Below are 13,670 nucleotides of genomic sequence, written 5' to 3'. Positions count from 1 at the left end.
ACCACAATGATTATATAGTATTATACTTGTATTAGTGTCTATTATTTTATTATTTATTTGTATTATGTCTATTATTTTATTATTCATATTACTATTAGCTGATTATGTTATTATTATAATTTTTTATTAAAGTACCACAATGTATAGTATTATACTTGTATTATTGTCTATTATTTGATTATTCATATTGCTATTAAATAATATTATGATCATGGTCAAATAATTAATGTTAACAATAATAATAATTATAATTACAATATTTTGCAATTCGTCTTTAAATAACTAGAGATGACATGTTTTCTTCTAATACATTCACATAAATGAAAGGAGAAGGAAGAAGAAGAAATGAAGGAAGGAGTTGTTAGCAATAAATGTTAATGTTATCTACTTACCTTCACATTAATGAAAGTGAAGTGAGAATTTTTTATATGTGCCAATTTTAACTTGTTAGCAATAAATGTTAAATCAATTTTTGATTTTCTACTAGTGTTTTATAAAATTAAAACAAGACTATTAGATATATTAGTGATGAAAGTTATGTATAGGCAAATATATAAATAGTAAATTTTTTTGTTAAATTAATTATCATAAGAGATAATTAATAATCATTATTTTTTAAAGGACGAATTATTAATAATTATTACTCCATAAAAATTTTGAGGGTAGTATTTACGTTAGTGGTAATATTTATGTTATTCATGGTCAATGTTTTTGTCTAATAAGGTCAAATAAGTTTCAATCAGGTCCAATAAGGTCTAATAATTTTCAATCAGGTCTAATAAGGTCTAATAAGTTTCAATCAGGTCCAATAAGGTCTAATAAGTTTCAATAAGGTCAATAAGTTCCAATAAGGTCCAATAAGTTCCAATCAGGTTCAATTAAGTCCAATAAGTTGAATCAGGTCCAATCAGGTTTAATAAGTTCCAATAAGTTCAGTTCAGGTTCAATAAGTTCAGTTCAGATAAGGTCCAATAAGTTCAGGGCCAATAAGTTGAATAGAACACACCCTTAATTTGCAAGTCTAGAAAATATAAAAATCCTTGTTCAAAGCAAAATAGTTTCTCGCTGCATTAATGTGGAAGAGTTTGTTCATAAACTTTGGGGTGGTAGGTTGAAACAACCCTTCCCCCCCCCCCCCCCAAAAAAAAAATTGTCGGTGGACCGTCTTACCAAAAAGAACAAAAGGGCGTATAAGTGGAAGTGAACTTTCTTGGATGTGGGTAGGTCCAGAATAGTAAATGTTATATTGTTACAATGTCTCTTCTTCTAAAACAAGCGAGGATGGAGGTGTAACACGTATCATGTAAACTATTAAACAAGTCACAAACAGGTTAAAAAACTCAATAAAAGAAAATATACATAAGCCTAATTTAATCAGGGATAATCAACATGTAGACTTAAAATGAGAAGACTATGTAAATGTTGACTTTTTTTAAAACAATACTCCTCCGTCCTCCTTCTGACTTTTGACACGATTCACATACATGACTTTGACTATCTCTTGTAATTTGTATTTAAGGAAAAATATAGTCATGTGAGATCTTGTTGGATTCGTCTCAATGTGTATTATACAAATATCAACTTTTTGTAATTTTTGCTTATCGGAAATTAGAGATATTAAGGTTCAAATTAGTATCTCGGCAAATGTGCCTCAAAGAAAGTGGTAAACTAATAAAGGACGGAGAGAGTATTTCCTAAAAATGGTTCCAAGGGCCATCACAATCCTTCTCATTGCACCGTATTTGCAAAATAATAAAAACGTTATATGAATTTATTTATATGAAAGGAATTGGACTTGAAAAAAGACATAAAAACGTACATGATCATTGTGAAGCGGCCCATCAATGACAGAAATTGGGTTAAATATTCACATATTTAGAAATAGGTAAATATTTTACGAACTAGTGCTAGACTGCTAGTACTAATTATTATACCCAAGGAAGATTAAGGGAGCTATAAAGTCGGAGCTCTGACTAGTTGAGTTAAAGTCCTCCTTGCAATGAAGTTAAAGACAAAAGAGGCAATACATTATACAGCATTACAGCAATGATGACTTGTGAAACTTGATGTCCAAACAAGGTACAATTCCAAACAAGTATTTTTAGAGAATTTCACAACTAAGAAATTTGAGCATGCAGGGCCCAGTGGCGCACGGCCCATACCCTCCCTGAGTGTATGTATAGCTGGATTCTACCTCATAAATTAAATATCCAACCACCAACGGCCAAATCAGAAATCAGAAAATCAAAAATTAAAACTGAAAGTGAAACCTCCATTGCATTACCAATAAGGCATAAATCATCTCTTATCTCTTATCTTTCACCGGGCTGTTAACCCATTTTGATTGAACCCGATAACAGCCCGGGTATATTAAAATGGAGGCGACGTCGTCCACAGCATCAACCTCGGTGGTTTCCGGTGATGGATCAACCGTAGATTCAAGCAGAACATCAACATCAACATCGACAACAGCAAGATCATCGATGATTGATTCATTACGAGGTTGCGGATTATCAGGGATTAGGATTGATAAAGAGGACCTCCGCACTCGTATATCCATCCCACAATATCTACGCCTGGCTATGCGCCGTGCTATAAATTCTAAAGATGTTCATTCAACGGATCTTTTAGCTGCTGAAACTCCAGAGGAGGTGCATTTACCGCCTATTTCTCCCATGGTTGTTTTTATTAATTCCAGGAGTGGTGGAAGACATGGCCCTGAACTCAAATTAAGGCTTCAACAATTAATGGGTGAAGAACAGGTCAGCTCACCCAACATGCATATTTATTATTTAGGGCTTTTTTCATTTCTCAATCAATTTTTTCCAGAGGAATTTATAGTCTTATGGTCATTCAAATTCTAATTCTAATTCTAATTCTTCACGAGAGTATATTTGGTGAACTACTATCTACCTACCTTTTGTGGCCTTTTAATTAATGACATACTTCTTACATATGCTTGGCTTTCAGTAAGATACGTCACCAGTCTCATGCTGTAAAAACTAAAAACAACTTGTTCTTCCTACGCTGTGTTTAGATTCAAACTTGAATCAATCATTGCAGCCTACTGTCTAATGTATATTCAAAACATTTGTTTCAATATGCTAGAATCCAATTCTAGCGAAGCTTGTTATGTTTTACATGTGGTTTGCATTTTTCGTTGGTATTTTATTGTGCTGATTAAGACTTTTAATAAAAGTAACCCCTTTTCTTTTTACTGTCTTTTGGTTACCTCAGGTATTTGATCTTTCAGATGTGAAGCCTAATGAGTTTGTCCAGTATGGATTGGCTTGCCTTGAGCAGTTGGCCACTTCGGGTGATCTTTGTGCGAAAGAGATTCGGGATAGAATGAGAGTAGTGGTATGTTTACCCTCAAAGCTTTCCTCATCTCAATTTCCTTGCCTTCCTTGGATATGTAGACTCTTTTACTATCTCTACTCTGTACTAGAGTGATTCCAGTGTTGCTCAGAGTTGGAGCTATTGGGGGGGAGGGGGGGGGGGGGGGGAGGGTCATGGACAAATGTTACCAAATAAAGTGTGTTTTTCATCATCTGAAACTAATAGCCTATGAAATGACAGATTCGTTTAAATGTGTGTACACAAATTTGGGAGGGGCGTTGTTTTTATGGCCACGTTTCTTTTGTTGAAAGTAACTCATGGACGCCACATGCTTGCATTTTTGTAGCTTTGGTTGCTCATCTGAGTTTGGTTGTTTGGCAGGTTGCTGGGGGAGATGGTACAGTTGGTTGGGTACTTGGATGTCTGGGTGAACTTCATAAAGATGCTAGAACTCCGGTGCCTCCTGTAGCAATCATTCCCCTTGGCACAGGGAATGATTTGTCCAGGAGTTTTGGCTGGGTAGATTCTCTCTTCTTTTTCATTTTCTTGTTGTTTGTGGTTGCACCAATCTATTTACATAATAATTTTTAAATAATTCAATACTAGTAAGAACAGGACCTTATCAACTTTACCCACGTTTTTTTTTTTCCTTTTTTGTGGTTTTGAATCGACTGCTAACAGGGTGGCTCCTTTCCATTTGCTTGGAAGTCAGCTATCAAAAGGTCTCTTCATAAGGCTAGTACGGGCTCTATATGTCGTTTAGATAGGTAATTGTTTTTCCACTTTGAATTGCTCGCATATGGTTTAATATCAATCAGTTATGCATGCCTTCTGCACCTCACTCTCTCTCATTTTTCTATACTTTTCCCTACTTATAAGTTATTATCTTTTCAGATGTTTTCTTGATGAACTTGCTCAGCCATCTTTCTGGCTGTCATGTGCCTTTTATTGTATTTATATTATTTGTATATGTGATACATAAGGAAGATCATCATTTTTTTTGAAGAATGGCCAAGGGAGATTTGTTTTTTTTTTGTGATTTTTTTTTTGGCTCCATCATTGTGTTGGGTTTTAATTATTTGTGATTTCCACTTCTGTCACAAGGTTGTCGTTAACAAGTAGAGTACTTCCCTGTATTTGGTTGTCAGCCTTTGCTTGGATCCAGCTTTTAGTTTCGCCTGATCCTGTCTGCAACCTAGTTTAAACATGAAAGTGAAAACTTTAGCTCCCTGTGAGTGTTTATTGTTGAATTAGACTACATGTAGCCGTTCAGAATCCACAAATCAAAAATTACTGAATAAGACATTATGTACCATCTATTATTGTACTGAAGTACTTTCTGCTGGTAAGCTTGGAATGCCATTAATATGCTATTCTGAGATGATCATTGTCATATGTTCCAAATAATTATCTGAGAACCTGCATCTTAGCTCTTCTGCAATTAAATGCTACAAAGTTGATCGGTTCTTGAGGAACATCTATTACTAAGGTACAAAGATACTATTATTGAGGATTTGAATAAAAATTTTGGACGAATTGATTGTTAGGCCTTTATCTATCTAGTGTTTAGTGAGTCGACAAAAGAATAGACAACTGGTAAATTGCTGTTTGAAATTTAGGATCTTATCATCTTTTGGATAATGGATGTACCTGAAATAAGGGACCAATGTGCACCTCTGCTGGGATAGCTACTGCTCCAGGAAAATGGGTGAATTTGAGTAATGGGTTTGAAATAATGGCCTTGTTACCTGTAATCTTTTGCGATCCTTTAATTTGTGATAAAGCTATGATATTTTTGGTGGCTTTTTTATCTGTTTAAACAAGAAATCTCTCTGGACTTGCATTTTCTCTTTCAATTGTTCAATACTTCAATAGGTATTTTGGTTTCTATTTTGCTATTCTTTCTTATATATTTTTTTTACTTATTATTTTTCTCCTTTTTCCCTATAGTTGGCATGTATCAATAACAATGCCAGCTGGAGAAGTTATGGAGCTACCTCATTCATTGAAGTCAACAGGAGAATGCACTCTTGATCAGGTTTTTAAACCATCTTTGTATCACAGGGATTGCGTGCTTCTTTTAATGTCAGTTTTGATTGTTATTTTGGCTTTCCCTATTCCTCGGCAGTCAACACACTCAAAGTCCACCTCCCCCCAAGAAAAGAATACATGATGGAAAGGGAAATTTTAAAATGCAATGGCATCACATATTTTTCTTTGATATTCCCTTGGACAATCTTCTGAAGTGAATGAAGCTGCAATTTTTCCAGTTTTGCTATAATTATGGTGCCAAGTTGCTCTTCAACTGCTATACTGCTGGTTTCTGAATAAAATATTACCGGAGTACATGCATAGATTTCTATTATACTATTTTTCTGGCAGAGTTAGTCATATCTTTCTCAACTGGAAGTTTGGAAAATTGCAGGGCTTTCTGCTTGCTGGCCGACTTCCTGAGAAAGTGACTTGCTACGACGGAGTGTTCTACAATTATTTTAGTATTGGTAAATACCTCTTTTGGGCCTTTGGCTATGATTTGAGCAGTTGCAATTTGTTCTGCATGTGCAATTATGGTTTTGGTCTCCTCTTCCTTTTTTTTTTCTTTCCCTTCTCCCCTCATAGCTTCATATTCTTCACTATGTTTTTTCAAGAGAAAACCATTCTGAATGTGAGGCTGCTAGAAGAGCTTTGTCCTAGATGTGCAAATTTTGCTGTTAGGTTCCTTGCTTAAGTGGTGTAAGAATGCTTCTTGTTTCAGGCGTAATCAATAGAATATCAAGTCTAGTTAAATCAGATGGACTGCGTTGGACTTCAAAACTTGCAAATTATAGCCCAAAATATTTTTTACTCGACAATTTGAGTCCCAATCTTGTCCAAAGTTCCAAAACTTTTCACAAATCCATCCAGTCCAAATTATATCGAGTCCAAATGCAGTCCAAAATGTTCACACAAGACTTTGTTTACCATTTTGTAAAGTTATCATCTTCTAAAGTATATAATGGACATGGTAAAGTTACTATTTTCATCTGGAGGACGCCAGTTATATATCTAAAGCTGCTGTGGAGAATCCACAACTATGGCTTAGCTTGCATGAATCATGAACTTGGCTAGGTCTTAAGTTCCAAATATTTTCTTGCATTTTATTGAGGAAGTTTGTGAAAGATTTTCAGTTATTTAGAACCTTAATCTTTCTTGTTTGGCTCTACAGGCATGGATGCACAAGTTGCATATGGCTTCCATAACTTGCGGAATGAAAAGCCGTACCTTGCACAAGGTCCAATTGCAAATAAGGTCTGGCTAGTGCGTTGATGGCGTAATTTTGGATTTCTCCCTGTTATTTTCCTTCTCAATTTTATCTCCGCTGTCTCTTCTATGTATGCTCATATATATGGCGGTGTTAGATCACCATGTTTGCTCATATTTTCCTGTTCGATCTCTCATCTCAAGTTTTGGACCAATGCTTATATATTTGACCTAGCTGTTTGTCTGGCCTCATTATGTCCACTTGTGCTTTTTATTGATGTAGTAAACTATGTTACTCGGATCCTCCACCGGCCTCATTGTATTAATGTTTTACACATTTCACACATGTGCCAGTCATGGATGTGATACAAAAATGGCTAAGACCTAGGAAATATTAGACATATCTGTGCTGGAAACCAAATCTGAGCCTGACTTATTTTAACGAGTCCAGGTAACTTACAGATTCAAGATTGAAGTTGTCTTAACTCTTATGCACTTGGAACGAGCACCCAGCTTGACGTTGAATACTTTATTTTAATTCTTCACCCAGCCATGGTCCTGCTTAATCTTAATGATATATGCAAGGCCAGACTATTTGAGGCTATAGATCTTTCTGTTTGATTTATCTTTCTCAGCTGTACCTTGCCAATACAAAGCCCTGACATTTTGAAAGACAGCATACTTTATTTGAACTCTTCACTCAGGTGCTTTTTCTTTGCCAGTTCTGTTAGATATCTTCATATGGCTGTTTTCTTCATAATATGTCACTTGTGTGTGCCTAACTTTTCTTTTATAAAAGAAATGTATACAAACTATTTTTTAACTGGGATCATTTCCTGCTTACATAGAGTATGTGTTAAATAATTATCATGTAAGTTGATCTTGATCTGATCTCGTCATTGCTTCATATCAAATCAGAGGAACCCGATATTTTTTTGAAACTTACATATGCATTTAACAAAACCGAGTTAGCTAAGACTTCACCTATGGTCTGTAAAATGGTAATCTAAAACTGAGAATTTGATATCCAGCCATTATGTGGTCAGATCTGCATAGTTGCTTCATTTAATACCTACAGCATATACGTTCAAGTTTCCTTGGCTGCTGTAATTTAGATAAAGGTTAGCAGGGTTCGGCCCTTTGTCTTTTGCTTGACAAGAATTCTCTACGCTGCAGCTGATCTATTCTGGATACAGCTGTACGCAGGGTTGGTTCTTCACACCTTGTGTAAGTGATCCAAGCTTAAGGTAAGACTTCGATTATGTTGCTATTTATCATTATTAATATATTGCTGTTATTTTGAAGCTTCCAAACTAAATTTGATACAATTTAGTTTAGCCTTTCCTAATACTTCTTCCATTCCATATTAGTTGCATAGGTAGACAATGACCGAGTTTAACGTCAGTATTATTGTTGCTTGGAAGCTGATAAAGGACTTGGTTGTTGAGATACTCTTCCAACTTTTATGATCATACATGTCTATTGCTTAAAATTAAATTAAGCACCCAACTCTTGATGCTGGTAGTTATTTGTTTATTTATTACCCCTCTGTAATCAAGTAGTGCTCATCTAAGGTTTGCACTCGCATATTAAGAGTAACTAGTAGGGGAGTATAGGACTTTTTGGTGGCAAAAAGTAAAAGTAAGAATAAAAAATGATAGAGAGTTAGTGGAGGGCCAAACAATCGACATCACTTAAATATGAACAAAGTGTGAAACAAAGATAGTTAGTAGAGGGAATTACATCATATGAGTGCGTTGGGTGGAGTAAAAATTTCATTTAAGGTAATAGGCTAATTATTTATGGACTTGTGAAGGTATACATAACTATAAGTGGAGGACGAAAGGGTATTATTATTGTTATTATTATTATTATTATTATTATTAATTATTATTATTATTATTATTATTATTATTATTATTATTATTATTATTATTATTATTATTGTATTATTTAATTGCTTTATCAAATCTAATTATTATCTATAGTAACTTGAAACTTAGATACTATCTTTATTAGATAGGGGAAAGTAAAGGCGTGAAAACGAATCTGCTATCCTAAAATCAAGCTAAGATGCCTAGATAGAGCACTATTCATTAGAAGAGCCAGAGCCCCTTACTTAATCTCTAGCTAAGAAGGATTCCCCGGAGAAGGAATGGAAGGCGATGTAACATAACTTGAGGGAGAAAGAGACTTACATTGGATAGCCATAAACTGGAATGATACTGCCTGGCTTGAAGGAAACTCTGACAAAGACCTGGATAAACCATATCCTGAGCTAGCTTCCTTTGCCCTTCACCTAGATGGATGAACTGGATTTGACTTCCTCTTTTTTGAGTGGGAACATCCAGAACTCTAACTAGATCAAGTTCTGAAAATGACCATTTGTGTTTTGGGATTTCTTAGGATAACTCTTAGGCTAATTTTATCCCATGCAAAATAGCCTTAATGATGATCCAAGCTAGCATTGTCCTCAATCCTCCTTTTGTTCCCCATTATTTATCATAATTCTACTACTATTATTATCATATTTCTTAATAACTTTATCATATCTAATTATTATCTATAATAATCGTGAAACTCAACGAAGTTCCCAAAATGACCATTTGGTTTTGGGTTATCTGGGATAACCGTTAGGCGAATTCTATCCCATGCAAAATAGCCTTACTGATGATCTAAGCTAGCACCATCTAGAATCCTCGTTTGTTTCCCCATTAATTATCATAATTATGCTAATCTAATCATAAATGCCTTACATCTGCTTCTTCTCATTCTCTTCGTGCTCTTGCTATTTTTGTTCTACCCATGTGTTATCCTCATTGTTGTTATCAATATGTCCTACAACCAATTCATAACTATTCTAACTCATCCACACTTTGGTCGTGCTACCTCTGTTTATACTCCATTGAAGTCATATCCTTCAATAAATGGTAAAGTCGGCAAAAGAGATGTCGTCGAGTCGTTGGCTTGAATTTTGGCTTTGTAGGGAGAGGTGAGAGATATATAGGTTGCGAGTACATGATAGGTGACATTGGGAGAGGGGTCATAGATAGGTGTTGTAAGGTGGAGGAGCAAAAATTAAGAAAGGGAGCATGAAAATCATGGAAGGTTATAATTCAAAAATTATTGGATCTTAATTAGGATATTGATTATGTGCTCGCCTCTTAAAGATTCTTCTCTACAACTTTTGAAATGCACATAAAATGTTATAGATTATCATGAACAAGTATACGCTATATACTTTCTATTACTACCTTTTTGGTGGATGAGATGAGAAAGGAGTTACCTAGTTTATAAGAGTTCACCAACAACATTAATATGAGGCATTTTGGGAAGGAGCCCAAAAACAAATCCATGCGAGCTTGGCCCAAAGCGGACGATAGCATACTAATGGTGGAGCTGTAAGTGGATTCATGGGCCTTACAAATGGTATCACGAAGCATGAGATACGCGGCGGAACAATTTCGTTGGGAGAACACGCATAGAATGGTGGACCCCGTGGTTAGCTTGCTAGAGCATGTAGTTCTAGGGCATGGGTGCAAGTCTTTGTAGTATTTTGTATGGTTCTCGAAGATGGTTGACTCAGTTAATGCATGGACAAGCAGTTGTAGAGCAGGAATGTCAAACCCCCCCCCCCTGGAAGCATGGGGCGGAAACATGTTATGGTGGTGCAGGAGATATGAGGAGATGTGGAAGGTCTCAGTGTGATCTCGTGATGGGAAATTTGTGCTTGGTGCCTTGTGTCGAAAGTCTTCTTGATATTGTGGTGGTTTCGCAGGTTGGCGACAGTACAAGATGATTAGACGAATTATCGCAAGAGGGAAGACTTGTGGGTCTTGGTCTGAAGGGAGGATTGTTGGTTATACATCTTCAGTCCCATATCGTGGAGATAGAAAGGAGTTACCCAGTTTAAAGAGTTCACCAACTACATTAGTATAAGGCCTTTTGGGAAGGAGTCCAAAAACAAATCCGTGCGGCTTGACCCAAAGCGGAGAATATCGTACTAATGGTGGAGTTGTTGGTGGAATCGTGAGCCCTACACAGGTCATTAGACAGGTTGATATCATACCACAACTTTCCTTCGTAGGATTGTGACAGGATCTGATTTCTTTAGGATGCTTAAAACCCTTCTAGATTTTGATTATATATCGGATCCTTATGATTGCACTGCCCAACCAGAGAAATGTGCTCTAATACTTTTATGTTACACGCTATGTAATCTGTAGGCATTATATGACCAGCTTCTACTTAGCAAATGAAAATGATTGCATGGTTTTTACTTTTTACACCCCCTTTTTAACCTTTATGATTCTATGATCTTTAATATGAGGCATTGACAACATTTTACTTCTGCTATTGGAACGATTATGGTACGATCTCTGTTTATTCCGTGAACCTCTATAATATTACTTATTAAGTAGGATCATGATCATACGCCTAGTCCTCTTCATCCAACTTCACAATCCATAGAATGTGTGTTTCTATTGCCCACGTAATTCCACACCATTGCAATATATATGATTTTAATGCCAGTTATCTGTTTAGATTTGCCTAATACCAACTTTTACCTTTTCAATCCTTGACTAATTTGTCTCTAATTTGTTTTTATTTCTTATTTTTATTAGAATATCAATCCTTCAAGTTGCCTGGACATATAAAACTTTCATGCAGAATTTTCTAATCTGGAAGATTATTTGTCTGTCGACAGGGGACTCAATAACATCTTGAGGATTCATATCAAGAAGGTCAATTGCTCAGAATGGGAGCAAATACGGGTCCCATCAAAGTAATTAATAATTTGACTATGGTTCTCTTTTAAAATATTGTAACCTTGAGAAATTTGCTTGACAATCTTGCTGTTTGTCAAGCCTTTTTTCTGTACTGCAATATGCTAATATCCTTCTGCCATATTTGAAAGCATGAGGCTCTCTGTTATCCATTTGTATATACAAGTTCTAGTCTGTGCTCATACTTGTTGGCTTTTTTTTTACAGCGTAAGATCAATAGTTGCATTGAATCTTCATAGTTATGCGAGTGGAAGACATCCATGGGGTAATTTGAGACCAGAATACTTGGAAAAGGTGATAGTCTATATATCTTTCACCCTTCCGTCTATGAACTAGTATCTTACGTGGCTGTTTGCATCTTACGACATGGAGCGAGGTTTTTGAATCTCGTCTTGTCTCACTTGCACATGCTGCATTATTTCTGCAGAGAGGTTTTGTGGAGGCCAATGCTGATGATGGTCTTCTAGAAGTTTTTGGTCTAAAGCATGGATGGCACGCCTCTTTCGTGATGGTAGAACTGATATCTGCCAAGCACATTGCTCAGGTCAGTAGTTATTTTTCTTTTTCTGTTAGTATATTACAGCCATATCGGATATGTTTCATTAATCCAATTTGATTGGTTGATTCACTTTGAAGATTTGCTTTAGCCTCTACTAGTCAAGGGTGTAACTAAGCTGAGCTTAGTCTAATCGTGCATATAGTCTTGGGCTCAGGTCAAAGCTTACCAACCTGCAGACTTCAACTTAGCTTGAGAATTTTGGATTACAAATCTATTTCCTTTTTCTTTGTTGAGACTTCCTACGATTCCGAAAAATAGCTACTCTTCTCTTTTCACAAGAACCAAGAAAATATGGGAAAAGTTGATGGGAGATTTTTGAAGAAGGTGGAGGTAAATAGAGAGAAGATTTTAAAGGAGATGTGAGCAATAGAGTAAAAAATTATGGTGGGCCTCATGTCCCAAAATAGGAAAAAAGACGTGTAAATTTTTGTGTAACGGAGGGAGTATAATACATATGCTTAGTGCTTGGAAATATGATTATAAAACGAAAAATTGCATCCACTCCCTAGAAAGAAAATTTCTGCGCCTTCCATTCAAGAGATTGATTGTTGTGTTTCAGGCCGCTGCAATAAGGTTTGAAGTAAGAGGTGGGGACTGGAGACAGTCATTTATGCAGATGGATGGGGAGCCCTGGAAACAGCCCCTTGATAAGGAATACTCGACATTTGTGGAGATCAAGCGGGTGCCATTTCAGTCCCTAATGATTCGTGATGAATAACTACTACAACCCTGAAGTTTGGTATTTGTTCCAAAATTTTCTCTTGTGAATCAAAATATTTGTAAAGCATTGTTAGAAGTTGTAATCTAATTAGAGATGTGGTAGCTGTATTCTGTAACAATGTTTAGCTGTAAATGTTAATTATTCTGCCAGTGTAATATGTTTCCCTGCTGATTTCTGGGCTAACAAGGCGAAGCTTAGAGGGATATCTGGGATGAGATGTTGAAAAGTTTGAAAACTTGTAAAACAAGTGTATGATTGAGGTGTATGAGTGATGATAAAACGGTTGCTTTTCGTTTCAGTTCTACCTGTCGAGTGTCGAGTTAAGCTGTGTTTTCATGATATGCAAATGCAATCAATAAAAGATTGCTGCATATATTGGATAAGATGGGAGTGATTTCAACATAAGATTCTAGACAGGAACTGAAGATGGTGTCGAGTTGTGGACGTTCAATCCTTGGCCGTGAGTTATTATAATGTTGAATTTTACCCTACCGCAGTTACATGTTGATTAAAGTTTGGTAATTGTAATAAAATAGTTGAAGAAACTAATCAGCTAAGCAATATTGCTATTAGTTAGAGAGAAGGAAGATAAATCTTATTCATAGAGAGAGAATGAAACTCTAACAATATGAGTTTACAATACAGAATAGAGAGAGAGAGAATAGAGTATTTATAGTTAGTTATAACTAACTAACTTCTATTTATTATATTTACAAGATATAACTTATACACCCCCTTCAAGCTGGACCAAAGATGTAAGTCCAAGCTTGAGACTAAGAGAATGATGCTGTTGAGAATTCAGGGCCTTTGTTAAGATATCAGCAAGTTGATCAGCACTAGACACATGAAATGTTTGTATAAATCCAGCCTCTACTTGCTCCCTTATGTAATGCATATCCCTCTTAAGATGCTTGGTCTTTTCATGAAACATAGGATTCTTGGCCAAGTGTTCTGCAGATTTATTATCACAATGTAATGATATAGGAAGAGCAACAGTGACTTGTAAGTCTTCAAGAAGACCATG

General features: G+C 35.8%; 1 protein-coding gene across 1 annotated transcript; it reads left to right on the top strand.

Annotated features, from left to right (window-relative positions):
* The first annotated feature begins 2,164 nt into the window (after positions 1-2,164).
* On the top strand, positions 2,165-12,944 carry LOC104902434 (diacylglycerol kinase 7). Its single transcript, XM_010690215.4, has 12 exons — positions 2,165-2,762; positions 3,238-3,360; positions 3,721-3,858; positions 4,021-4,106; positions 5,290-5,377; positions 5,765-5,840; positions 6,545-6,627; positions 7,756-7,826; positions 11,288-11,365; positions 11,573-11,660; positions 11,794-11,910; positions 12,485-12,944. Exons 1-12 carry the CDS (start codon positions 2,376-2,378, stop codon positions 12,641-12,643), a joined length of 1,494 nt encoding a protein of 497 aa, XP_010688517.1. The 5' UTR covers positions 2,165-2,375; the 3' UTR covers positions 12,644-12,944.
* Positions 12,945-13,670: the final 726 nt, after the last annotated feature.

Source organism: Beta vulgaris, chromosome 8, assembly GCF_026745355.1.
Source record: "Beta vulgaris subsp. vulgaris cultivar EL10 chromosome 8, EL10.2, whole genome shotgun sequence".
NCBI lineage: Eukaryota > Viridiplantae > Streptophyta > Magnoliopsida > Caryophyllales > Amaranthaceae > Beta > Beta vulgaris.
Note: the sequence above shows the minus strand (reverse complement) of the source record. Positions and strands in the feature narration are given on the sequence as shown.